General features: G+C 37.8%; 1 protein-coding gene across 3 annotated transcripts in view; it reads left to right on the top strand.

Annotated features, from left to right (window-relative positions):
- PKIA (cAMP-dependent protein kinase inhibitor alpha) overlaps positions 1-27275 on the top strand; it is a 43417-nt gene extending 16142 nt beyond the window's left edge. For 2 of the 3 annotated variants that reach the window (XM_069854252.1, XM_069854251.1), the window contains exons 2-3: positions 18488-18665; positions 24768-27275. In XM_069854252.1, coding sequence (XP_069710353.1) covers positions 18515-18665; positions 24768-24847 — 231 coding nt within the window. In that variant the 5' untranslated portion in view covers positions 18488-18514 and the 3' untranslated portion in view covers positions 24848-27275. Of the gene's footprint in view, positions 1-3198; positions 3391-18487; positions 18666-24767 lie in introns of those variants that run through there. The other variant, XM_069854250.1, reaches the window with a different exon arrangement.
- The last annotated feature ends 257 nt before the right edge of the window (positions 27276-27532 follow it).

A 27532-nucleotide genomic window follows, 5' to 3' on the forward strand; every position in this document is an offset into this window, starting at 1 on the left:
CAAAAGTTGCATTGAGGGAATTTCCAGCTACATGAAAGGGAAATCTTTCACTGTGAGAGTAGTTAGCACTGCTGCAGATTGTCCAAAGTTTCTGGGGAACCTCTATCCTTGGAGATACTCAAAATTCATCTGGAGTCCCTGAGCAACCAGACTGAAATTCAAAGTTAGCCTGGCTTTGAGCAAGTGGTTGTTGGACTTGGCCTCCAGATGTCCCTTCCACCCAAAGTTTTGCTGTGATTTAGAGTGACTTGTTGATTGACTAGGCGTACCTCCCAGTCCTGACTCACAGCCTATGTTTAGCTTAATACCTTCTTTGTCAAGATAGCAAAGAAGAGAAGCTCACTTCTCATCTTCCATACAGCAGCCTTACATCAGTGAAGGAGGGGTCTGGGCTCCAGACTACCCTCATCTTCAAGAAACATGAACCCATTTCCAAGCAGAGGACTGAACCACTAGTAGAAAAATTATATTGAAAATAGTTTATTGTGCGCAAACACAATTGCCTTCCTTCTGATCCTGTGCCTTTTTGCAGACGAGGATACCTGACTATAGTCTTATGATTTGTATACTGAAAAACAGGAAACTTCCAATTCTAGATCATGCTTCTAAGATTATTTTAGGGCTTTTTGTAATTGACTCTGGAATAAAGTGTGTGCGCCATTCTGGAAGTCCTTCTAGCTCTAGGTGTTATGCACAAGGCAAATGTTTCTGTCACTAGGTGCTTATTTCACAGGAATAAGCGCATCCAAGATTATGCAGGAGACAGAGCTTAAGAAAGACCTGCCCCACAAAAATGTCCAAATGCAGCAGAACAATACTTGAGTGCCAAGACAATATGGTTCTCAAACTTCCACGTGAGGATCGGAGCTAGGGCTAGCTGGTATTCTCCTGAACCTGTAAGACACAACCACAGGGTTCTTTGTGAAGAGATTGTTTCTGTTTTCCTTATGCTGCCACATAAAGTGAAATTCTCAGCAAGACATTGAGATGCGAACCAAAGAAGCAATTCCATATTTAGGTGTGAAGTTTGTCATTGTCTGATATACCTTACCCTGGTGCAGTGCAGAAAAACACAGGTATGTAACAATAGGCATTGCAAACTAGACTTGTCCTTTTATCAAATCCACCCACATAGAAGATATTCAAGAAAAGCTGCATCACATGCTGAAATCTGTGAAATGTAAAGCAACCCTGGCAAGTAAATTAATTCAAATTAATAATGTACATAATTCAAACAGTACAGGTGTGGGAGAAGAAACAACAGAAATCAAGCGAACATTGTAGAAGTCCATTACTTTTGTTGGGATTTTTTGTGAATGTTGCCAATGCTGTTCTAGGAGACCTTGTAGCTTCCTCTCCTGAAGCGTGTTCACTTTCATCAACTGTTGATGTCTTTCTGCACAGGCTTGTTAAGGAAAAGTAGTGAAAAGTACTTGTTCTAGATGGAGAAACCACTCGTGTTTTAAGGAAAGATATTCAGCCTTAGTATACTGAGAACAATTTTCTTAACAAAGCATGTTAACTGACTTTAAGATACTTCCAGATGTACCTCATCAACCTTTGTTTCTAAGAAAGAACTTTCTCCTTATCTAGTATCAGCACAGTTCTGTTTCTGGAGCACCTTTTCCCTATTATTGCTCTTCTAGGGTGTCCAAGGTTAACAGGGAGAACCCAAAAGACAGAACCTATCATGAAACTTAAAAGAGCAAAATTGTATGTCATAGGTTTAGCTCTGAAGTACTTGATTGTTACTGTTGTAACATTTGAAAGACATAACACTATGCAGGTTCATAAAAACTTTGTGGTAATGCTGGAGCTTACTGGAGTATTTGATTACATGCTTAATAATCAGACCAAACCAGTTTACCTTTTTTGGCAACATAATCACCATCTGTATGTAATCAGAGGTTGCAGTTTGTTTTGTTTAGTTTATCTGGGGAGAGTCTGTGTGTGTGGTGGACTTTCTGGTTTTTTTTGGTTTCGTTAATTTTTTCTTCAAGCTATCATTTAACTGAGAAGATGACTGAAAATGTTTCAAATAAGCTTAACTGGGAAGAAGCATTTATTTGGTGTTGTGTGTGATGAGTGAGAGAGGTGTCGTTGTGTTTTTCTTGGGAGTTTGGGGAGTTTGTTTGTTTGGTTTAAAAAAATAAACAAACTCCATCTTTCTTCTTTTATCCCTGAGGTGAATATGGTCTCTGCCTTTTTCTGTGCTACTTCTTTTGTCATGAGGGTATCATAGTGCTTCACTTTAATCCTATCTTCAAATAATACCTGCTCAGACTTGGAGATTTCACCTTCACACACTCTCTGCAGTCAGTTGTATGTTTTTTAAGAAAAAAAAAAGAAAAAAAATCCTTCTGTATTTGTTTGTTTGTTGGGGTTTTTTTTGTGGGGAAAATTTCATTGTTTGCTTTTACTTTGTCGAACCCATTAGCTTTGGTAGTCCCTTAAACGGCATACTGAGGTATGCCAAACAGGAGAATAATTTACTCACAAATAGCTTTAATGGACCTAAAAATCATGTTATGTAATGTGATGTATGTGAAGTTTTAGGCAAATAGCCAATTCCCCTTGACTTTACAGGTGTGTTTGACTCATTTGACATGTAAGTCAGTCAAATGGCTAAAAGATTTGTAGTGATTTCCAAAAAGCATTTTGGCACATGTAGATTGCTGCTGTCTGGATGCAAATGTGATATTCCAGTAATGACATCATGCAAAATATCTATGTGGAAAGGAGGGGACATGTGTCAAGACCTGTGGTTTCAGCAATACTTCATACAGAAGTGAAACGCCTAGAGCGAGTCTTCATCTAGAGGCTAGATGTGGGGAAATTTATTTTATGTAGCCTTCCAGATTCCTGGTGGGTTTTTTGCCCCTTTCAGCATTTTGCCTGTTTAAACTTTTTTAAAAAGTTTATAATTAATAATGAATAGTGTTTAATTTTTTCATTTATTTTAATATTTGGTTATTAATAATTGCATAATTCCTGAAGGAGGTTCAGCAAGAAGAGTAACAAAATACAAAACAGGGAATCATTGCTTGATTCTGAAAGTCATACTTAAAGGTATTTCTAATAAAGGGTTAACAACCAATGCTCTGAGGAAGGAGGAGCATTTCGGATAGACAAATTTGAAACAGAAAGATACTGAGAGCTGCAGGGTAGAGTTAACATCTCTCTCACTGGAATGTTATTTCATTCACTGTACTGAAAGCTTTTCTGAAATGAAGATACATCTTGTTTTTCCGTTTTTAGTTAAGCTCTGCTTTCATTGGAGTCTGTGATCAAAACAAACATGGAGTGTTATCTGTTATGCAAATATCAGTACTGTTGGTTTGAAAATACTGGTGCTGTTTCTCTTGGATCGTGAGGAGCTGTAGGTATAAGGTATGTAGCAGCAATGGGAAATTTTGTTCAAGGGAACGGTAGAAAAGATGGAGATTATATTTGAGGTCCCTTCTAATCCCAGCCGTTCTATGATTATTGGTGGCTGGTATGTCAAATTTCGAAGACATTGCACTAAAAGTTAAACTTAACCTAAAGGCTGCCTATGAAGCATGTGTTCAGTGAAGCTTTTAATCCAATGTAAATAGTCATGTCAGAAATTGTGGACATAAATTGCTTAGTAGTAGAAAGGAAAAAGCCTTTGTCTCCCCTCTTTCTTCTTTTAATGTTTTTTACAGTACGGGTGAATTTCTGACTTGGCTGAAATCAGAGTGTTGTTTTCATCAGATCTTGAAAGTTTGCATTACATCTTCAAATTTCATGGGTGGTGTCTGACATTTCAATGATACATTATATCACATTTTTAGACATGATTAAGTGGCTTGGGTTTCCTCATTTATTTCACTACCTAACCCAAGATACTTTTTTAGAGGGTTGGTTCTCTAAAAATTTCTGAAGCATGAGGTCCTTTGTAGCATCTCTTGTTGGTCACCTAAAACTGAAAATATGAATCTGTATGTACTGTGTTCATTCACCCAAGTTTGGCATGTTACTCATAGAATGGGCAAGTGTCTTCTTCTTACCTATTGTTCTTGTGGAGCATTTACATTTTAAACAAGTTAAGCAATGCTTAGAGTAAACCCACAAACATCACATTTTACCTTGTGCTTGCATCCTTGGCTCTTCTTGCTGTTCTGAGATGCTTTAGTTCAATTCAGTGGGGTGTGAAAAAAACTCATAATTTTGTTTCTATAGTGAATACTTGAAGTAGCCTATAGTCTTGAAAGCCTATATATACTTACTGTCTGCTTTTGTGGTACAGAAACTGAAAAATGTCAAAGCTAATCTCATGTTTAAGTTATTTAAAGTAACAGAGAAAAGATTCCTTGTCCTTTCTCATGTAAAACAAGGCTTTAGTCTTGGGGAAAAGCACTTTGCTTCTTGTATCTATAAAAGTCATGGCTACAGTCATCGTGATCTTTGAAAGCGCTGAGATTTTCTTCGGCTTTGATGGTAAAGACTGGGAAGTAGAGAATAGTGCCTTATTATCTCTCTCTCATGTTATTAACGTACTTGCCACGTAGCCTTTGTTTGGAAAGAGACTGCCTTATATTAGCTTTGAGAAATCAGGGACACATAGTGGATGAGATCATGACATGCCTGTGATTTCCCAGTCTTAAGTGAAAGTGGTGACACAAGGGCAGTCTCAGCGATCACTGAAGTTTAAGGAAGACTCTGGAAAGCACATTAAGTGCTTTTCCTGGCCATTTATATCTACTTAATGTCATGTGATGAGTATGAATTTTATTGGTGGTATATTGGGTGTTGATATCCAGGTGTTGGCAGGGGCAAGTGGGGCTGCCCCGTGTCACCTGCATGGACCCACCACAGGGCATGGCTGAACCAGGGTGGTGGGACCTCTGGGAAAACATGTTTAAGAAAGGTGGGAAGATGCCACACTGGTAGAGGAGGAGGAAACAAAAGAGTAAGAAACAGCAGAAAGAACACAAAGGCTGAAGAAGGAGGAGGAAGTAGAAGAGGTAGTGCTCCAGGCACTAGAGCAGATATTTCCTGCAGCCTGCGGAGGAGACCACAGTGGAGCTAGTATGTGCCTACTAGTTTGTGCCACACCACAGCAGCCTGGTATTTCCTGATAGGCCTCTAACCTAGAAAGAGCCCATGCTGGCCTATAAGCTTAGAGCTATCTATCAGCATTCCAAGATCTTTGCTAGGAGGTATAACAGTTACAAAGCAGGTTTCTTTCTCTTCTTTGCAAGAAGACACTTAATGTTAATTGTTTCTTCCTGCACGCTTTTGGAGTGTACTGAGTTATTTTTATGTACTTTCTTACCATGGTTTGCTTAGTTTCATGTCTTTTCTCTTAGTTGGTTCTAAATTACTTAATTCTTTTATTCTCTTTATTTCTGCAGTTTAGTTTTTACTTGAACAAGACACATCTGTAATGACTGAGATGTGTCTGTGGTTTTCTGTTGCTTTCAATTTGGAGCAACATCTTTTACGTAGTTAGTCTCTGCCTTTTTAACGTTATACCCATAGCTTGCCTTTTATGGAAAAAATGGTATCCAGAAACTCACATTTGTGGGTGATTCTTGTTCTTGACAGATTTTTCCCTTTGCCAGGATTTCAGAATTGGAAGTCTTAGGAAATAACTCTGCATGCATAGGCATACTTACTGTAAGTAGACAGTTAGTACATCCTTTCAATATCCATAATGCACCAGCGGGTAGGAAAAACAGGGGATTTTGTGCTTTGCATGGCCTCTAAATGGTCAAATGAACTATTCAAATCAAGTGTGGAGGTCCTGATGTAGTCTGACAACGCGAATTCCTCTTGGCAACTTTGTATAGCAGTAAACTTTTCTGTAATTTCTTCTGTTTCTGCTCATATTATATGTTTATGCTTATATCCAGAAAACACGGCTTGCATGTTATTGCATTTTGTTGGTTTTATGCAGATAGGAAGAACTGTATGTTCAGATTCTTCTTGAGCTTTTCTTGCATTGCTTAGTACTCAGCAACTGCTGTGAAAGATAGAGTTGTGAGCCAGAATCAAGAGCTTAGGATGCAGAAGATACAAGTAAGTGTTAGTTTGGTTGGATAACTTTTCTTGGCATGAGTATAAAATGCCTACTGTATGGTTTTTTAATAGGCCATCTCTTAAAGTGATTGAGCAGTTTGTTTTGGTTGGCTGAAATCAGTGCACTCTGTGAGAGTCAAGGGGATTCTGCTTTGTTTATACGCTTCCACCACCCCCTCCTGTAAGCTGCTCACCCTGTTATCTTCCTCCATTTGGCCTTTTATTCTTTTATGTGAAGAACTGGTACATTAGGACAATAAGAATTAACAATTTGAGCTTTAATTTGCCTTGAAATTAGAGATAAAAGTGATATTTGACCCTCAGAGTTATAGCTGTGCTAATTTTAACGAGCTGTGGTTTGCAGAGCCTCTGTCTTCCTCAGTTGCTGTTGGATATCATGTTTGTCAGGGTACCTGGGTTTGCATCTAGAAGTTAATCTTAAATTTGACTGTCATGGACAGATTGTGTAATGCAGCACAATTGCTAATTAAATATTAGTATAAGCAAGCCATTTTGTAGTTTCCATCTGGTACCAACACATGGAAACTTGTCAGCATTGTTGAGGACAGCTCTTTAAAGTGCAGATTGTTCAGTCCCAAGTATTCAAAATGATCCCAGGTCACAAAGGATTATTCAGGAAGAACAGTTGGGTTTTGTTTTGCTTTTTTTTCTCTTTGCTTAATTAGATTCTTTTTTAAACTTGGGCGTGCGAAAGAGATTGGTAAGGTTCACCTTCAAACTTACAAAAGCAAATGTGAGGGCTTTGTTTTTGTTAGAAATCATTTGATCTGTCTTTAAATGTCCTTAAATACTGCAAAGTGTAAAATGCAAACTGAACATACTAAAGGATTTCCCCATTGTAAAAGATTTTCTTGTTAACGCTTTTCTGTCCTCTGGCTGATCATGCATCATTTTGGGGTTTCAGACTGTTAGGTTACCATAAAGGCGATGCTTCCAAATGTTGCTGATCTTCAGGCCTTGACCTCTTTGTTTTCAAAGCAGTATTGATACCAGTTTGAGTCTGAGCTGTACTTTTTACGTGGTTTTAAAGAATTCAGACTTGAAATGCCTCATTCTTGGAGAGTCACACTCACTAAACCTTGCTGAATCATAGTCTTGGAAAGCTTGGCTGCTATACATATATGTGGTTACGCATATGGTTGTGGAAAATTACCCCTTTATATCACTTACTGCATTTGTTTTTGAGAAGCCTATTCCGGTGCCTACCACAATCTACGCTTTTTACGAAGACGTCATCTTTAAGATTTAGGTTCTTACAAGCAATAAGAAATTGCTTCCCCCTGTTACTTTAAAAGACTGCGGGTGGACTTGCCTCTGCAAGGATCTTAATTTAAACCTTGTTTCTGTTTTCTTTGGGTCTGGGAAACAACAGTCGTTTCCCGGTACATCAGTTCTGGAATGACACACAGTTCTCCACAGACACAGTTGCTGCTTAGCATGGTAAGGTAGACAAGGAAAAGAAAAAAAATACGATGTAAAATATTTCAATTTATTAAATTGCCTTTTGTGCTATTAGACCTCCTTCCTTTGAACCCCTCAGCCTGGTGCGTAGTAAGGCATTTGGCCCTCTAGAGTTTACTGATGCTTTAAGTAGAGCTCTGTGTTTGTATTGATCTACATATTCTTACAGAAACAAATTAACTTGAGATTCCTAATCAAGCTAGCATTACCAAAATAAGAAAACAAAACACGTTGGTCTACCCTTGCAGCAGCAGCACTTGAAGATTGTAACAAGAAAAATACTGTTTGAGGTTGGAAAGACTGAATGTTTCACATGACAGTTTCTCAAGGGCTGCATGAAGGTACCTTGAAAAACAAATGCAGCCCTTGTTCATAGCATCTGTAAAATGATTTTTAAAATGTGGACTCTTGTCCTAAAGAGTTCTGAAATAAATTTATTTTATAATGAATTACAGCATGGAATATTTGCATATATGTTCCTTCTGTTGAGCTGATTAAATTTATAATACATTTCATATGAAGGGGGTTTATTTTTTCCTGACTGGTGGCATAGTCTGCATTCAAAAGAAAGCATTTTTCCCCTTGAATGAAATAAAGTAAAGCAAAGAACAATTAAGGGTTTTTTGTTTGGTTTTGTTTTCTTTTATATGGCGCTTATATACCTGGAGAACATCTGGCAAACGTATGGCAGTGTGAGATATTTACCTCCCTGTGCTAGTGCAGAAGGTATATCCTTAATTTTGCAAGCGGAAACATTGATTTTTGTCATCTTAAGTAGCTGCCAAAACTTCCCAGGTGACCACTGTCTAATACTGTGGTAATAATATCTGTGGTCCATCATAAAGAAACAATAAAGTGTTCCTGCTGGAAACAGGTCTAAAAAAAGCACATTTGAGACGATTATTTCAGGAAGCCCTAAGTAGGCTATGCTGTTGCATAGCAACAGAGCCAGGCAGTCCTTAGACTAAAGGAGCCAGTGTACACATGGGAACAGAATGCAAAAATGATGGAAACCTTGAAAAATGTGAGGCTGAGACTAAGAGAAACTGAAGTGAAATGATATGCAGTATAAAACGTGAATTTATTGTGTGAGGTATAATAAATTGAACTGCTTTCAAGTTACAAAACCTGCTGTCAGCCAAATAGTGCTTTTTAATAGCTTCTACATGGTAATTAAAAGAAAGGCAGAATGTCCAGTGGCTGGGAAGACTAATTCAAGTGTAAAGTAGATGTGAAATGCCTACTACTGGAAAAAAAAAATGCGTAGAAAAGTTAATTTATTACTGATAAGCCAGAAAGTTGACCAGATACACCATTAATGAAATATTGATTAATGTGTTGTGTCACAAAGAGTTTCACGTACTTAATATTATTAAAAAGCTGCTTGTCTCATGTTCACAGGTCTCCAGGCTGGCCCAGTGGTATTTATCTTTGCAAGTACTGATAAGTATGGTGCCATTGGGTGTATTCTTGTCAAACTTCTAGCTTGCATGTGAAATGTGAGATCTTAACAGAAGCATATTATGCTATAGCAGCTTTGGTTTTGCCAGATTTGCTTTTTAATTTCATTAAAAGCAAACATAGGAACTAATATTTAGTAACATACAGTTGTGGATATCCTTTCTGTCAAAAAAGGCAAATCCCTTTCTTCTAGTACTGTTTTTACCACTGCCCAAGAAGAAACAGTAATAAGCTCAAGCTCTTCTGTACTGGATGCTGCAACTCATGCTTTCAAGATGAGTCATAACTGCGTGATTTTAAAAGGTAGTCACATGCAGACAGCTGAGCTATTCCACCAGAAACTGCTGAAAAAATACGTAATACAACAAATGTTGCATCTGTTTAGTAGCTTTCAATGTCTTAAAGGTTTGAGGGAAGTGTCTTAGAAGGGGACAGATGTTTCTTATATACTGAGGAACAGTTTAAGGGTAGCTAAACTGCGGAGCACTTAGCTATCAAGTATTCAAGGTATCTAGATGATACATGGTACTGAAACCCTGAAAAATCCTAGCAAATAGGTCTGGAAGAAACCTTATGATAATGCTGGTGCATCCTCTGTCCACTCAGGGTAACGTATAGCCTAGATTTTAAATGCTGTCATGATACTGTTATTTAGACGTTTTCTTCTTGCTGTTCTAACTGCATGCCTTCCCTTTGAAATGCTCCTGTTACCAGCAAGCTGCTGTTGTAGATGCTGTAAACATATCAATCAAATTGTCAGAATACAGAACATCACAAAATGCAAACTTTGGGTAATTTCCAATTGGGAACACTAATAGGAAGGGTAACTCTTTTGAGCCAAACTCTTGCAGTGAGATAAGAAAGAAGATCTTCTAAAATAACCTTATGCATTGCATTTTCAGAGGAAAATGGATATTGTAATGACATGAGTATTGCCTGGAAACAAAGTATGCACCATAATTGTGTTAGATCTTGGTTCAGCAGCAAGTGGTAGAAATACTGTGTTCCAAGGATGGAAAACTAAAATATTTAAGATGGAATCCTCCAGGAGGAGGAAAGTGATATCTGTTTTCTTAGTAAATAGGCTCTACAATGTTAAGAGTCTTATTAGTGACTGGTAGATACAAAGATGGCATACAAAGAATTAGTATAAATCGTTGTTAAGGACCTGACCAGGTTATCTATCCACTGTAAGATGTCTGAGGCTTTCCCCTACCTACCATAAAATGTCTTTCCAGTGAGCCAAACCCTTCATGAAAATCAGTGGTCCTGTGTGAAGTCCTTGAGTCAAGTTAGCCTATCACGTAACTCTTAGTATAGTGACTGGAGAGGTCCACGGCAGTAGAAGTTGTCTTTCTGGTTGTACAGGCTAAACTGGTTTTTTTCGAATTGAACAGAGTTCTCCAAGGCAACTGCTGCTTTCTCCCCATCTCCATCTGCTGCTTTTTTAACTTGTCTTCCAGAGAATATGCTTTTGGATGATACCTTCCCCACCTGAAATATGATTCTTTGAGCCCATATTGTGTTTTTGTGATTCCGTCATATTCTCCCAACCCAGCACATGCATAGCTAAATCTTGGCAGTGCTACCTGATAACTTCTTGCTAACCATTACCTTTACTGACATTTTGAAACAATGAATAGCAAGGCTCACATTCGTTAATTCTTGCCCTAGCATAACAAAGCTATGTATTTTATCAGATTGGGCACATATTAATAAGGAAGAGATTATCTGCATTTGTTTGCTTGTAAGTAGCTAAAGATCATGAACCTTCATGTTAGTATCAGAGAATCATAGAATGGTTTGGATTGGATTGGACCTTAAAGATCACCTACTTCCAACCTCCTTGCTTGTGCAGAGACATCTTTGATTAGATCAGGTTGTTCAAAGCCTCATCTAACCTGGTCTTGAACACCTCCAGGGACGGGGAATCCACAACTTCTCTGTTTCAGTGCCTCGTCACAGTATAAAATTTATTCCTATTATCTAATCTAAGTCTACCCTTTTTAGTTTAAAACCATTACCCCTCATTCTATCACTGCACTCCCTGATAAAATGTCCCTCCCCAGCTTTCCTGTAGGCCCCCAAATAATAATAATTTTAAAAAGCACAAGCCAGGGGCAACCATGGGCTTGAACCTCTAGAGGGGAGAATCCACCAAGGTGCAAAGCCTCACCGGAACCACTGGGCTGCCACTGGCCACCAGTGCCCTCCCTGCCACCATGGTTCACTCTTAGGGAATATAGCAACTGTAATAAATTACTTAGGGATGTTTAGCCAGTCAAATCTATAGTTCAGCTGAGTACTTCAGCCCTTATAAATGAGCGGAGGTTGCCTTGCGTCATGGAGCCATTTCTTAAAAAACACTGCTGATTCCTATTCAACTTGAAAGGTACACAGACGTGCTGAATACTGTCTATGTGCTGTTTCTTGTTTGATTTTTTTTTGTGCAAATGAAGCCTTTTTTTGGTTTGACCTCGAAAGTATTAGTCCTAGGAAAGTAATAGCTGTTAAGATGTATATCTGCAAGGGGAAAAAAAAGATACTGAGGGAGATAGCTCTTATGTGGATAAGCATTTTATATATGCTGCATTTTAAGCTTCAAGGATCAGAGTCCTTTTTGGTCATCTAGAGTAGGGTTAATATCGCCTAACTTGTCACTTCTTAAACTTTCTTTTCTATTCAGCAGGAAAAGATAAGCACATTGAAGGTGCTAGTTGCATTCATTCTGAACCAAATGTGTACCATGTATCAGATGAATCACCTTGTATAGATACCTACTTACATATCTGTGCAGAGATGTTTAAAATTAGTCCAATGTATCTCATTCTTAGTCCTTCCCGTAGCATTAAGCTTCTGCCAAGAAAATTGGAAATCTTTGATAGATTTATGAGTGGCTTCCACATTACTGCCTTTGTAACACCGAGACTGTTTAGAGCACTCATGCTGGTCTGCAGGTAATTCGCAAAACTATTTTGCTGTCAGACCTGTCACAGTTTAGCCCTACCTGACCGAATTCAGGAGCTGATACTGTGCAGTTGAACCTCCAAAATCCATTAACCCCGTGCACCCCACAGGGAAAGGAGAAAGGGAAATGAGAGGAAAAAGACTTATGGATTGGAAACTGAAACTACAGCTTTAATGAAACGATAACAATAATAATAAAAATGACAATTATTAGAAAGTAGTAAAATATAAACAAATATATGAGATCGCACCCCCAACCCACCCCTTGGTGACTATATGTCACCACAAATGCTGCAGAGCAGACACGAGGGAATGGGTCCTTGGCTAGCAGGGAGCTGGACTCAGGAACTGTATTCAGGAATGCACAGATCCAGGATCAGGAACAACCAGGCAGATGAGGTCCTCGCTGGATGTCAGCCATCACAGAAGAGAAAAAGACCCTCTTGGTCTCTCAATTTTATACTGAGTATGACTTGCATGGGATGGAATATTCTGTTGGTCAGTTTAGAGTCACCTGCCCTATTCGCCCCTCCTCACGGGTGCAGCTCCTTTTCTGCTGGCTTGAGGGTGGCCTTGGTTAATTGTAAGCATTGGCGTTTCTGCATACCAATGCCCTGTGTTATCACTTTAGAGACAAACACTCTCTCAAGGACATTAGCTATCAGAAATTCAGATAGTTAGCTATCAGAAAAATGAAGTTACTTACAGCAACTGAGTTAGTCACAAAACTGACTCTAATTTACCTCAACTACAAGAAGACCTTAAGTTTAAAGTTGTCTAAACGTATAATTTTTTCTGTTGAAAGCTGTCTGTAAGGATTGCAGTAGCTTACAGCAGTATGGCCCAAATAATTTATAGACAACTGATCATGATTGTTCAGTGTTTTGTTCTTTCTTTTTTTCCCATAAAGCCAAGTATATGCTGTTGTATGTAGCAGTGAATAGAGGAAAAACATGGCTGTTAAAAAATAGTCGCAGTAGTTCTTATAACAAATTCTTTACAGATCAGAGGCTTGTCTGTGTTCCCTAATGAGAATTGTGTTGATCAGTACCTTTAAAGCACTGGCTGTGCAGGCTGTCACATGTTGACAAAAGTGGCTGAGAAAACACACTTGCTTATAGCAAGAGTTCTGAATTAAGGGCAAGGTTAGGAAGATAGAGAATTGCTTCAAGAGCAAAGCCGGCACAACTCTCCCCCTTCCTCCTCCCCGCCCCAAACATCCTGATGCTAAGCAGATATCTATTCTACATTTCTAAAGAAAGTCTTTTCTTTTTGTACAAAGCATCTCCAATCTGCCAGTCTGTTTTGAATCCTCAGTAGACCAGGCTTTCCCAGTAATCCAGCAACTGAGGAGGAGTTCCTCTCTCCTGTTGAGGGATGTATTTTGTATCTTCATAGTCTTGGTTGGGCTTGCCTCTCAAGTCATTTCCATTAAGATCTTGTTAGTACTAGTAGTACTACACATACTGTGTTCACAATAAGAATACATTAACTGTCACAAAGTTATGTGGCCTGTACTACATTATATAGAGGTAGTCACTTCAGAAACATCAGATATACAGAACTACAGAAACAGATTTTTTAAGTGCAGCTAGCTCGCCAGCTGGCATGGACATTTATATTTCCTTTAACATGCCTTCGAGAGTTAATGCTATTTTCTTGCTAATCTGTGTATATGCAAAAGCAATATTGTTATATAGCATGACGTATATAATTTCTTGTGAAAGAAATATAAGTTTCTACAATTGTTGCTCTATTTCTGCTTTCAACATAGCAGACCATGCATGACATGGGAATCAAGATACCTCCTCACTGGAAAGAGGCCTGTCTCTAAGCTGAGGCTGGATTTGGAACCAGAATTTATTTTAAAAGCATAATTATACACCTTCTCTAAAGCAGACATGCTATTAAATGACAAGTTCTCACCTTTTTTTTTGTTCCCTTATGATAGCTGAATATAGATAATTACATTTAAATAATGTGCTGATCGTGATACAACATTTAGCAACCAAAGCCTGAGAGAGTTTTATATGAAAATCCCTTATTCGATGCCATCACTAAGCACATCTAGAGAAGGAGGGGGAGTAAATGTTGAAGGATTGTACCTTAGTGTTACACTAAAATGGCACCTCTTCCATGCTAGCCAGCAACTTACACCAAATCCCATAAACAAGCCATGTGGCAAGTGCCCATTCTTATTTTGTCTTTTAAAATAATAATAAATACCAATTAGTGAAAGTACTTTAGATGTATCTGGGCTTCTTTAAGGTAGCTGATCCCTTAAAAAGGCTAAATTCAACAACCCTAGGTACTGCTAGTCCATAAACTCTAGAAACACTGACTATTAATTCATGCTGGTACACCACCTAATTTCTGTACTTCACTTCCAAACTCTTGAGAACAATGGTATTGTGTGGCACTTGGTTTCAAAGAAAGATTATCGAATGTGTCAAACTGGGATCTTACTTGTGAAGCCATCCCTAAAATTTTAGGGGGTTTTAAGAGTTCTTACAATAAAATGAGAGTACATAGAAGAAGGATAACAGTTGTAGAAATTTGACAGCTTCAGAATCTTGGGGGATAAGATTTGCTACATACAGCATGGAAATGGAAAATTTAACACAGAATTTGTATCGTGGAGATCAAGGAGTGTTCTTTCTGAAAATGCGAATAGTGATGCTTTGTGTACCTATTAAATTATTCTATTCTTATCATCCTTCTTTTCTCCTCCTGCATTCTCTGGATACTAATTCTACTCTTTATGATGCTTACTTGTAAAACTTCTTCATTTGCATAAGGTACAGAACTAGGCCTTCTGCAGATGTAGCAGTATATGTTATCCAGAATCTTAATTAAAAATCAAGAGGTGTCTTGTTACACTGGCTAAATCCAAGGTAACAACTACGCCTTTCTAACTTCCACATTGTCCATAATTCTTTAGTGCTTTCAAGTAGTTCTCAGCACAATTTTCTTTGGGAGGTAAGAGTTGGGAGCAGAAAGAGACAGAAGTCTAAGATACCCACTTTTCTAGAAGTTTCATATTATGAAACTAAGAAGCTGAGGAAAGCAAAGATGCCATTTGAAAATCCCCAGGGCTAAATTGAGAATTGTAACCCATTATCGGGTAAAGTGACCCTCCTGGGGTGGGGAGAGGTGGAAAGACAAACCACAACTGGAGATGACTTCAGATGAAGAGTATCTCATCAGTTAGCAAGAAATCCAATCCTGTGACAGCAGTTTTCATTAGTCCTTACGCTCACAGAACTGCTTTCTTTAGTTTGCTGATTCAGTTGGCAGAAGCAGTGAGGTTGTCCATCTTATTGTTTAAGTTCAATACTATATAGCATGATGCTGCTTTTGCAAATAAATACATAAATAAATAAATCAGTAGAACTAGAGGGATTGTGGCTACAATCTTCAACACATGAATCTCTGTTAATTCAATTAGTTGGGAAATTCAAATTATGTTTCACCAAATTCTTGGCAAATTCCACTCCTTCCACAGAGATGGAAGGGAAAATAAATTCTTTTGGAATGAATGGTAATTCCTTAATGACTGGTTCAGTGCATAATTACAGACTACTGGGCACTGAGCCATTCACTGAAAGGGGAGCTCTTGGGTGATGTCAGTGGAGTTCCATATTTATGCAGTAATGTCTCAAGATAGTGCCAATACAGAACAGAATGGTGTTTGATATTTAGGAGAAGATGCAGATAAGAAAACTTGGAAGTGTTAATAAATGTATGTTTGGTAACATTCTTTTTTGATCAGAATGTGTTAGTAATGCCATATTGAGCATATAGAAAATGAACCTTTCAAGTAAAGTTCTCCATAAGCACAATTTCCTATGGCTTTAGCTTGTTTCATAACCAAAATTAAATAAGCTTGAGATTTCCCCTGGTATCCTCCATGTTTTACAGAATGCTTCAAGAAGAATATAATCTTAGAGAAGAGTATTCTGTGGGGTGCAGTTTATACAGTCCAGGGAATGGCTCATGCAGTACAGCATTGCTCATTTTGCCAGCCTTACAACCCTATAGCTTGTTCCACCTCAGTCATAGTCTTCTCTGCTTATTCTTTTCCTCATGCACTAATGTGCATCTTCCAAAGTAACAAAAGAGTATTCTTCCTTCTGGTGCTTTTTTCTATGCTATAATGAAATTAAGATCTTGGCAGGAGCGATAACTGTGATGACTTTGGATTTGTGTTACTCTAATGTCAAAGTCTAAGCCGGTAGATTGATTACTTTTATGTTTTGCACTTCCTTTTCTATGGGCCAGTTGAAATAACAGGCATGAATAAATATAACTCATGTAAGTTTCACTTAGTCCATTTATCTTCTGATCTTGCTGGATGATATTCTTCAGTGGACAGGTCAGATAGGTCTGAAAACTTGTGCTGTTTTTTTAACTCACCACAACTGTTCTCACTGTTTCCCTTCAACCTTGCAAGTTATAAGCTTCATTACTACATGCTTAATAATACCTGGCATTGTACTGTCTACACCCTGCACAAAGAACAAGTGATGGACTTCTCATTTGCTTCAGTGTTCTTGCAGTGTTTCAAGAAGAGCGCACTTCACAGGCGCTTTCATGCTTATGAAAGTATTTGTTAATTGAGAGGCTCTGTGCTATTTGACGTATGTGAAGCAGGCTTTCATTCAATGCTGGCCTCTTTAACATCCTAGGATTTTGTTGTTTGGTTTTGTGGGTTGCTTTTTTGGTTTTGGTTTGTTTGGTTTGGGTTGGGTTTTTTTTTAAAGCAGTTTCCTGTTTCACACTGGTTGTTCATAGGAGTAAAATTATCCTGTCAGCCATTCAGCATTTGGCATGCAATAGCAAAGCTTGATAGCCATGAACTTAAGTCAGTCAGTCTTGCAAAGATACTTAATATAGTTATATTTAGACTAATATAAATATGGTTTAGAAACCTTTTCTTGCCTTCTTACACACATCATACGTAGACCTTCATACAGCTGCCTAAAGTTGGGGAGTTAAGGACTAGAATGAAGATGTAGAATGGACAGGATTTGTGAAATTATTCAGAGTTGAGGGTGGGGTAAGGTTGGCTGTTGTCTTTTTATATACCTGTTTTAAAAATAAAAAGTGTTTGTAAGAAATGAGGGAGGTTTATTTTTATTCAAAAACAGAGGGCTGACCTTTTGCTGCCGTTACTGTTTGTGGTGAATTCAGGGGCTTCTTCAGTGTCCAGCAACTGCAGTGGGAACTGATCAAAAAGATTTCTATGCTCTATGCAAATGTGGTTACAGCTACTTTAGTGATTACAGCAAAATCTTCTCACTGCATACATCTGTGCAATATTGCACTTATAGCCATGTCATCTCTGTGCAGCATGCAAAACCACAGAAATATTGCTTAGAAATAAAGGAAGTATACAGCTGTGGGGTAGCTGGTTTTGTTTAGCGGTTCCCTGGTGCTTCCTTTCTTTGGAGTGCTGCTTTAGTAAAAATCTTCCTGCATTCCTCTGCTACATCCAAACATAAAACATGAGGAAAGCTACATTTGAAGCATGCAGCCAAGAATTTTGTAGGAAACCTTGGATGAGTACAACTGGGACTACAGTAAAAGCAGTGTGATCAGTAAGAGAAAGTGTCTTCCCCCATCTCTGGTTACAATTCTATAAATTCAGAAAAAGAAAAAAAAAAAATCCTGAGAGTTTAGATCTGTGGCAGAGATAGCAGATACTCCAGCAGGGATGCAAATCTTTCTCTTACTGAGGTTGAAATAGGAGTTTCCTTTTATCTTTGGCAGATCTTACATTAATGCATGTCATCACTTTCTTCCGTAATAACATGAGCAGTAATTATTTTCTAATAAAAAAATCTATATCTAGCTTTCATAGCACTGCTTTCTAACCTCTGCATTATAGTTTAGTTACTCTGCTTGCTCTTTACCCTATCTTCACTTGTTTCAGACACTCTATGGCAATGCATTTGCTTTGGCGCAACTATCACACCAAAATAAATTGATTGAGTCTAAAGAGGTCTGTATAAAATGCCAAAATCAATAATGCTAACAGAAAGGAAAATACACAAAACATAGCTATGCCTGGGTGTGAGCACAGTGTTCTGCATGTGAAAGCATTATCAGTTTCTACTTTCTTACTCCTTATGCTCTGCTTTTTGTGCAGAAAAGAACTTTGTTCCACCCCCTACCTACCTCCTACTTCCAAGCTAATATTAAAAGCAGAGACAACTCTATAAAGAAATTATGTTGCTGATGTCATTGCTTTTATAAAGTACTCGCTAGCACTTTATGAAGAATGAAAAATGAAGTTGTTTAAAATACAGTTGAATGCAGGTTGCATAAAATCCACACACCTTTTTTGCTTTCACTCTGTTTCTTCTCTAATTTCTCCAAATTTTGAGACTGAGACATCTCCTTTTGCTGCTTGCTGGTTAGTCAATCTACTCCACAATGAGAACCATCTAGTTCTCCTGTTCCTGTTTCATAACGTCATCTGTTTTTCTGGTGACCTAAGCATTGTTTGTTTGTTTTTTGTCCCATGCAGGTACTGCTATGTGGATATTTGTTAGCAATGACTGATGTAGAATCTACATATGCAGACTTTATTGCTTCAGGAAGAACAGGTAGAAGAAATGCATTACATGACATACTTGTGTCCTCTCCTGGTGGGAACTCTAGTGAACTAGCCTTAAAGTTATCAGAGCTTGATATAAACAAAGCAGGTGAGTACATTTTTGTCTTTTAATACATGTATTTAAAAACTAAAATGAAGAGAGTAGTACACAAAGCATAATTTATTTGCACGCATTTTTCCCTTCTCCCTCAGCAACAAAAATATTTTTTTCTGATCAGCAAGGGTTTCCTGCAATAAGCACAGATTTCATAAATAGGAAGGGTCATTATTTGCAAGTGTAACACAATACTGAAAAATCAAGTCATTCTGCAGTGAACGCCTAGCGGCAGGGTCATCTGCTTCAGGATAAATTTTATGGAAAATTGAGTATAAAGAAGAAAATAGTGAAGTCTTTATTAAGACCCAACTCTTCATAATATCCTTTAATGGAAGCTCTCTGTTTTGAACCCTGTAGCAGAAGACGTGTGTTTGCTTGAAAGGTTATTGTGGAGATTAATTTTGCTTTCAGCTGCCAGAGGGGAGAACAATAGCAATGCATTGTTGTTTGTTTTACTTGGATCTTTGTTTCTGGGTAAATTGTTGCTTTCCCCTTTCTGCTGATACCTTGTCCTTCTTTTAAGGTTATTAGCAGTAATGCAATCCTAAATCTTACTTCACGTCTAACGTTAACAAAATTTTTAGCTGGTTGTGTACCTTCAGCTGAGAGGAACGAGGGACAGTGTATGCTGAAAGACCTTACATTAAATAAAAGTTGTAATATAGCTATGTAGTTATTTTCATGTTATGTGAGTGGTGGCTAATGGATGAACCTTAGAGATATTTGAAGCCATTTGTAGGTCTTAAGAAAGAGGTCTTATCCTTATTGTAATAATAGCAGGAGAAAACAAGTACAGCAGAGAACAAACTGTTGATAATCAGCTGGCCTGTTTATGTACATATTCTCAGAGACAAAAGCAAGAGTTCTGAGAGTCAGTCTCATCACTGGACAATCGGATGTGGGCAGCGTGAAGTTTGTGTGGGTTTTGTGCTGTTTGAGAAAGGAAGGGAATTCTTTTGTCTTTCAGACTAATGTACATCCTAAGTCATTCCTTCTACAGTTGCCAGTTTGGGGTCCCTAGCATCTAGATGCATGCAATCTAGCTGGACAGGGCCTTTTATTTCTTTTGTATTTAAAAGAAAAGCTTCATTAGTATGTGTGTAGGTGTGTATATTTGTTTTAATGTGGGGATACATGTAAAATGTTGGAAAAATATAAAGTAGGTGGCATTTGAAATGCACAATGCCAACCTTCCTTGTTGCTTTCATTTTCTTCAGTCTCAAACTGACACTTACCAAAAATTGTCTTTCATCTTGCCCATTTGGAAGATATAAAAAAATCCCTATTTTTAATGCAAGGTTTTAGAGTGAATGTAAGCCAGAACTGTGTTCTTTTGTGTGCTATAAAAAGATTGTGACTTTGTGCTACTTCATATCATGTGTCAGCAGTCCTGCTTAACCAAGGAGGCCCCAGTTGACTGAATGTTAGCAAATGTGATGCCCACCTACAAGAAGGGCAAGACAGAGGATCTGGGAAACTAGCCTGTCAGCCTGACCTCAATGCTTGGGAAAGTTACGGAGCAGATCATCTTGAGTGCCATCATGCAGCTTGTACATGACAACCAGGCAATCATGCCTAGTCAGCATGGGTTCAAGAAAGGCAGGTCCTGCTTGACCAGCCTAATCTCTTTCTATGACAAGGTGATCTGCTTAGTGCATGAAGGAAGGGCTGCGGATGTTATCTACGTAGACTTTAGTATAGCCTTTGACACTGTTTCCTACTGCATTCTCCTGGAGAAACTAGCTGGTCATGGCTTGGACAGGTGTACTCTTTCCTGGGTTAAAAAACTGGCTGGATGGCTGGGCCTGAGGACCTGTGGTGAACAAAGTTAAATCCAGTTGGTGACTGGTCACAAGTGGTGCTCTGCAGGGCTTAGTGTTGGGTTCAGTTCTGTTTAATATCTTTATCAATTATCTGGATGAAGGGATGGAGTGCACCCTCAGTAAGGTTGCAGATGATGCAAAGTTGCATGGGTGTGATGATCTACTTGAGGGTAGGAAGGATCTACAGGGGGATCTGGACAGGCTGGATCAGTGGACTGAGGCCAGTTGTATGAATTTCAACAAGGTTAAGTATTGGATCCTGCACTTGGGTCACAACAACCCCATGTAAAATTACAGGCTTGGGGAAGAGTGGCTAGAAAGTTGCCTGGCAGAAAAGGACCTGTGGTTGTTGGTTGATAGCCAGGTGAACATGAGCCAGCAGTGTGCCCAGGTGGCCAAGAAAGCCAATAGCATCCCAGCTTGTGTCAGGAAGTAGTGTGGCCAGCAGGACCAGGAAAGTGATCGTGCCTTTGTACTTGTTGCTGGTGATGCCGCATCTCGAATATTGTGTTCAGATTTAGGTCCCTCACTATAAGAAAGACATTGAGGTGCTGGACTGTGTCCAGAGAAAGGCAACAAAGCCAGTGAAGGGTCTGGAGAACAAGTCTTGTGAGGGGCAGCAGAGGGAACCGGGGTTATTTAGTCTGGAGGAAAAGAGGCTGAAGGGAGACCTTATTGCTCTCTACCACTACCTGAAAGGAGGTTGTAACAAGGTGGGTGTTGGTCTCTTCTTGCAAGTTACAAGTGATTGGACAAAAGGAAATGGTCTCAGGTTGCATCAGGGGATATTAGATTGGATATTAGGAGATATTACTTCACAAAAAGGGTTGTCAGATGTTGGAACAGGCTGCCCAGGGAAGTGGTTGAGTCACCAACCGTGGAGGTATTTAAAAGATGTGCAGATGTGGTGCTTAGGGACATGGTTTAGTGGTAGAGTTGACAGTGTTAAGATTATGATTAGACTTCATAGTCTTAAAGGTCTTTTCCAACATAAAGGATTGTGTTATGGGATATGTTGGTATACATTTTGTACATGCACTTATCTCTGTGGTGATGAGAAAAATAATAACTAAACAACTGTTACCCTGATTTTTAATACATAATTCAGGAGTCTTAGTTTAGTTTTTCTTGGGACTCTTTTGCAGCCTGTGTAACTTAAGCATTGCAGTAAAGTGTACAGAGTTATTCATAAAATTACTTTAGATAGTAGATACACAAAAAAGTCCACATACTTCTTCAGGAGCCTATGCAATTTTAATTAGATACAACAGAAATACATTTAAGTTTTTTATTGTTAATACACTTGAGTGCTGGATATAAGCCTCCAAACTGCAAATACTGGAAAATGTGTTGTATTATCATTTGTATGAGTGCATTATCCCATCATGTTTTCCAAACCAAAGGGAATCTAAAAATATTTTGCATTCCAGATTCCAGTTCAGAATGCAGAATGCATACATGCATCACACCTGACAGAATTAAGAGTAAAGCACATGTCTGAGGATTATATCTTATGTCTTTGAAGGCACATGTCAAACAATTTATGCTAAGTACTACCTAATTATACAAATATAGACATCAAGTTCCATTTTTTTTCTTTTTCTTTTATCCTTATTACAGCTATATGCATTTTCTTGCAAAAGTGCAAGTACATTTGCTTTCAGCTCTATGGACTAATGGCAGAGTAGGATAATGCAGATTTAAAAAAAAAGAGCTTATTATAAAATATATGTAAATTAAGCTACTCAAGCATATTTAGTACATTCACTTTGAAAAGCCTGCACATACATTTCCTGTAAAGAACAGGAACAGTTTTGAACAGCACTGGGCAGTCAGGCCTTGTTAAGAGACCACTTATTTTCCATCATGCAGTATTCAATACCTGAAATGACTGCTGGTTAGGCCCATCGTTGGTGAGCCCATGACAGATAATCAAGAGTTTACTGTATCATTATGTATAATACATCTAATTACTGTGTAATACTCTCCCTTCAAAACAACTGTTCCAATGTTCTTTTTCTGAAAAAAAGTTAACAACTTGCTAGTATCTATGGAATGGATATATTTATCAAACTTCAAAATGTAGGTTCCAAGCACTCTGTGGCAAAGTAGAGGCATTGAAGTCATACAGTGCTGCAATGAAGGACTGATTGTAGAAATTTATGATTAAAAGTGATTTTTGTTCATGGTAGAAGTGTTTCAGGTGTAAGTATTGGGAACACTAGTAGACAATGAAGAATCTGTAACATTAAAGGAAGAAAAATGAGTTAAAGTAACTGTTGCTAGCTTACCAACTCATACAAGTGCACTGTGGCTTACAGTGTCATGTTATTTGTTTTGTTGGTTTTTTTAAAATACACGCTGTTGGTTTTAAAATTATGTGTAGGAATCACAGTTCTTATTCTTAAGAGCTTATAGCCATCATGTTTTGGGAGAACAACTCAAGAGTGTGCTTCAGCAATTTTTGGATTCTCAGAATGTAGAAGCAAAATTATTTCCATAGACTTATTTTAAGGCTTTTGGTAGGAGAGCTCTGCCAGCAGAAAGAGCAAGTCCATAGTACCAAAACAGTGTATTATAGATTAAATGTGTTTAACAGTTAGGTAGTGAAACGTTTGGACTTTGTGTCCAGGATGACTTTTCTTTGAAACACAAATACCTTGCATTTTTTTTTCTCTCTTCAGTTTTGTCTTTTTGTTTCCTTTTCTTTTTTTAAAATAAGAATTCTTTCAGGAGTGCTTACTTATCCAAATAGTATGAAGGACATTAAAGACTTCCTAGTAGTTGAATAAATGGAGTACAGAGCAGGCAAAAAAAAAGAAATTAAAAAATCAGATTCCACTTATCTAGGGTTCTGCAGTATCAGAACAAATGTAGGAGGCTTTGTACAGAATGTTTAGACAACTGTGGCAAAAGGAATTTCTGTCCACTAGGAAATAATTGCATGTAGATCCATGCTGATGCAATGCTTTGTCATTTGGGTAATAAAATTGAGAAATAAAAAGTTTTCTGGCAAAGTGCCTTGCAAAACAAATTTTTATTTATTACTCAACACATAATGAACAGAACAAACCTCACTGTTTAATGGACTTATCAGCCTTCCATACAACTTTTCATCAGGTTGAATGTGATAGTTACTAATAAACTTCTGAGGCATTCTGTCACCTAAATAGTGCATGCACAAAATACAGCTATTGTGTCTCAGCTTTTTGCAATGTTCCTTGCTATGCAAAGCACTTTTTTCCATTAGCAATGTGCCACTTTTTCTACATAGAAAAGAGAAGGTGTTTATGATGATTTTTTCTATAAAGAGAAATAAAGCTGCAGATGTGCAGTGTGATTTGAAATGGGGAAACAATATCTATATGAAGAACTCTGCCTTTTTTCTATAGATTAAAGTTAAGAGGCAATACCACCTCTACTTAGACCTCTTTATAACTTAGTCCATGGAATTTTATTCTCTTAACTTCTGTATCAAGCCAGTTCAATAAAAAATACTCAGAATCTTTGGAAGATACAAGAGATGTACAACGTTCTGTCTTAACAATATTCCTTACCTAACATTATTCCTTATTATGTACCTGTAGATACTTAGTCCAGGGTTTTGTGACTTAAGTCTTAACTTGCACTTAGCTTATGGCTATCTGAACCTGTTAGGCCTTTAATTGTTAGGTGAAATACAGTAGATATATAGATATATAGATACATAGATACTAATAGACCATTGCCAATGCATTTCTTGGCCTTTTTTAGACAGGCTTTATGAGATCTCTGCTCATTGTGCCACTCTAAGATTTTTTCTGTTCCTCAAATTGTTGTGTGGTTTGCAGTGAGATAGCTGGACTGAACACCATGGGGCACGGTCTTGAAAATGGACACACAGAACTAACACTGCTTTAACAAGCTTGTTTTTATTGAAGTTGTGTTATTGTTTTGGCTTGATGTTAGGAGATTTTTTTCTCTTATATTGTCATAGTGAATAAATGGTCAAGAATATCCTATTTTTGTTAAATTCTTTCATTTCTAGCTACTTTAGATCTGCACTTAAAATGGTAGTGGTGATTGCAGCTAGGGATTTGTTTTTGAAGGTGTCTCTTGAGATGCAAAGTACGGCTATCTGAGTAGTAAAAGATTTAATATTTAATGCGAGATTTCAGTTTCGATTTCTTTTTACTTTGTTTTTGAGACTGGTGGATGAACAGTTGGGGTCCTGGGAGCAAGGCGTTTTTATTTTAGGGTGGATCATTTGTCCTTTTCTTGTATGTTGTAGAAGGAGAAGGAGATGCACAACGAAATCCAAGTGAACAAACCGGGGAGGCCCAAGGGGAGGCAGCAAAGCAGGAAAGCTGACATACAACTTTGACCGGCTGGAACAGCTGCTGGATGTTTTCAGACTACAAGAGCATGCTGGAACAAATTTGTTTCCATGAGCAAGCTGGTGGAAAAGAAGTGCATGTGTCTTCACTGCTGGAACCCACTCAACACAATTCTAGAAATGGGGGTACAAGCTGTGGCAGAAGACAGAATTTTCTCTACCTCTGTCATTAGCAATGGTTGAACGTGTTTTGATGTTTTGGGATAGTGTCATCCCTTCATAATGACTACTTGATGGGAACACTTAGAAAGTAGAACAGGTAAATCTTGTAGCAAATGGTCTTTGAAACATCAGAGGATCTAATTGTGTATCTTAAGCAAAGGCTTGTGTGATCCTCAGTTTAAAATTCTCTGGCCAAAGTGTTCACCCATTAAAAGAACTGTAAAGAAAGCACTGTTTTTAGAACTTTGCATCTGTTTTACAGCTCTGTTATTTACAATGGTTTTTGTATTGTACGACTTAGATGCTCCACACTGCCCCTTCTCAACTGCTTATGAAGAATATTTCTGTTACTGTGAATTTTTCTACCACGCGTTTTGAAAGGGCTGGTTTTTTGCATAATGTGGTGATGTGCACATGATAGATTTAAAAAACCAACTGCTAAATTAATTATGCCTGAACCTAAATGAATCAGCAACACCCTAATTTGTTACTAGAGGAGCCTTCAAAATGATTTGTTAATGTGAATACTTCAGCGTGTTTTGTGTCCTTGGTACAGTTTTGCCACTTGCCTGTAGTTAGTTGCATATCAGAGACTCTAATTGAATCTTTTACGTTATTCTTCCCTATTTTTCTAATTTTGCTCCCAATTTCTTAATCTTTCTCTGAGATATTTTTTTAAAATGTTAGTCTAAGTATTTTATTGTTATGGTAGTTCTAAGAATACATTTATAACCTTATATGGGTTAAAATTCAAACAAATTCCGTGGTGCTAGAGATTTTCCTGGTTCACAATGTTAAAGACAGGCCTTCTTTACACACGAGAAAATAACTGGCATAGGTAACTGCCAATTATATATTATGGAACGAGATTTACATCGCAGGATAGTCCAGCTAGTGGATCATGACCTGGATTTGGCCAGGGGGACTGTGTTTTTTTATTCCTTGCCTTTGCCTCAGTTGATCGGGCTGTTGAGTTTGCAAAGCCAGTGGCCTGTTACTGATTCACCAGGTACAGCCAAGTGCTAGGAACTGCTACAGCAGCATTTTGGCTAGGAGGTGGTAAGGGAAGTGAGGCACTTGGCGTCTAGCACCCAGAAGACTGGATTTTTCCCATTTGAGCTATTCCAAAATAACAGTCCAAACTAGGCCTTCACTGAAATACCAGGATAGCTTTTCCATCCTAAAATATCTACAGATTGATACCCTATTCTGCAGTAGCTATGCTGATTGATTTTCTTCCCCTCATCCTGTTCCAATAGACAAGGCTATACAGGAGGCTGAGCACTTCAGAATGGGGCAGCCACACCTATGTGTGACTAAGGTGAGTAGAGAAAGTGACTGACTAGTAAACCATGGCAATCTCCTAAGCACCAATCACAGTCAGAAGATTTGTTTTCTTTTATTAACAGGAGGTGATGTCACTTTCTTTATATATAGTATATATATTATATATATTTTTGTGTTGTTGTTGGTTTCAAATGTTATGCACTTTTTAATGTTTGTAAACTTTTACTAATGAATAGTGTGATTGCTTCCTGAATATATTAATCATCAGTTAACAAAAGATCTTTGTGGCCACAGCTGTTTGTTTCTACCGTATGTATCATAGTACTTGTCACCTGAAATTCTTTTGTGAGATGTGTGGATTAAAAAAACCCCACTTCTGATCAGTATTATGAGCTCATTTATTAGTGTTAATAAAAAACAAGCCAGCACTATGCTTGTGGCTTATTAGCGTAATATTAACTCTCACCTTTTATTGTTTGGAAGCTGAATGCCTCGCTGTCTCATTAGCTGTCAAATGCCCTATCTTCTTGGTAACAGTAGTAGTCCATTTGCTTTGAAAATACTGTTACCGTTAAACTAATTATTTATTAATTTGTTTCACTTTGTGTTTTTTTCAAAGTTAACACATTATTATTGATATTTTTTAAATTATTTTCCTCACCCTTGCTTTGCATCAAGTCTTCAAGCTGAACTCATTGCTCCTTTGTCATGGACTAGTTTCTGTCAATCTAGCACAAATACCAGAAGGAAATAAGATTTTAGAACTTTTTGTAGTGTTACTTTATTGATAAATCATGAAGCATCATCAATAAAAAGGCAATAGTGGAATAAGTAATTGCAGTATATTAAAGTGTTGGTTTTCCTTATTTTCCTTCAGTGCTTTTCTTTATTTCAGTACACTTTCCTCCTTCTTAATTCTTCTGTGTTGTGAAATAAAATTAATTTCAGCCTTTACTTTCTATTTTGTACCTGTTTCTTCTATTTCTCCTTTTATTTTCTTTTGTTTTCAAAGCAGTTATGGAGGCCTTTGCTGGGCTATTTTTTTTTCTCTTTGTGATGGAAAATAGTGCTGTTAATTTTAGTAGAGGCTGTTTATGTTCCTCATGCCCCAGAAGTGTATGAGTGCTTGCTTTGTCACTTGGAACTCTTGCTTTCTCTCTTTATTTGGAATACTTCTGTAGCATCTATAAGCAGGCCTCACTTTATGTAAA

This window comes from Phaenicophaeus curvirostris, chromosome 3, assembly GCF_032191515.1.
Source record: "Phaenicophaeus curvirostris isolate KB17595 chromosome 3, BPBGC_Pcur_1.0, whole genome shotgun sequence".
Classification (NCBI taxonomy): Eukaryota; Metazoa; Chordata; class Aves; order Cuculiformes; family Cuculidae; genus Phaenicophaeus; species Phaenicophaeus curvirostris.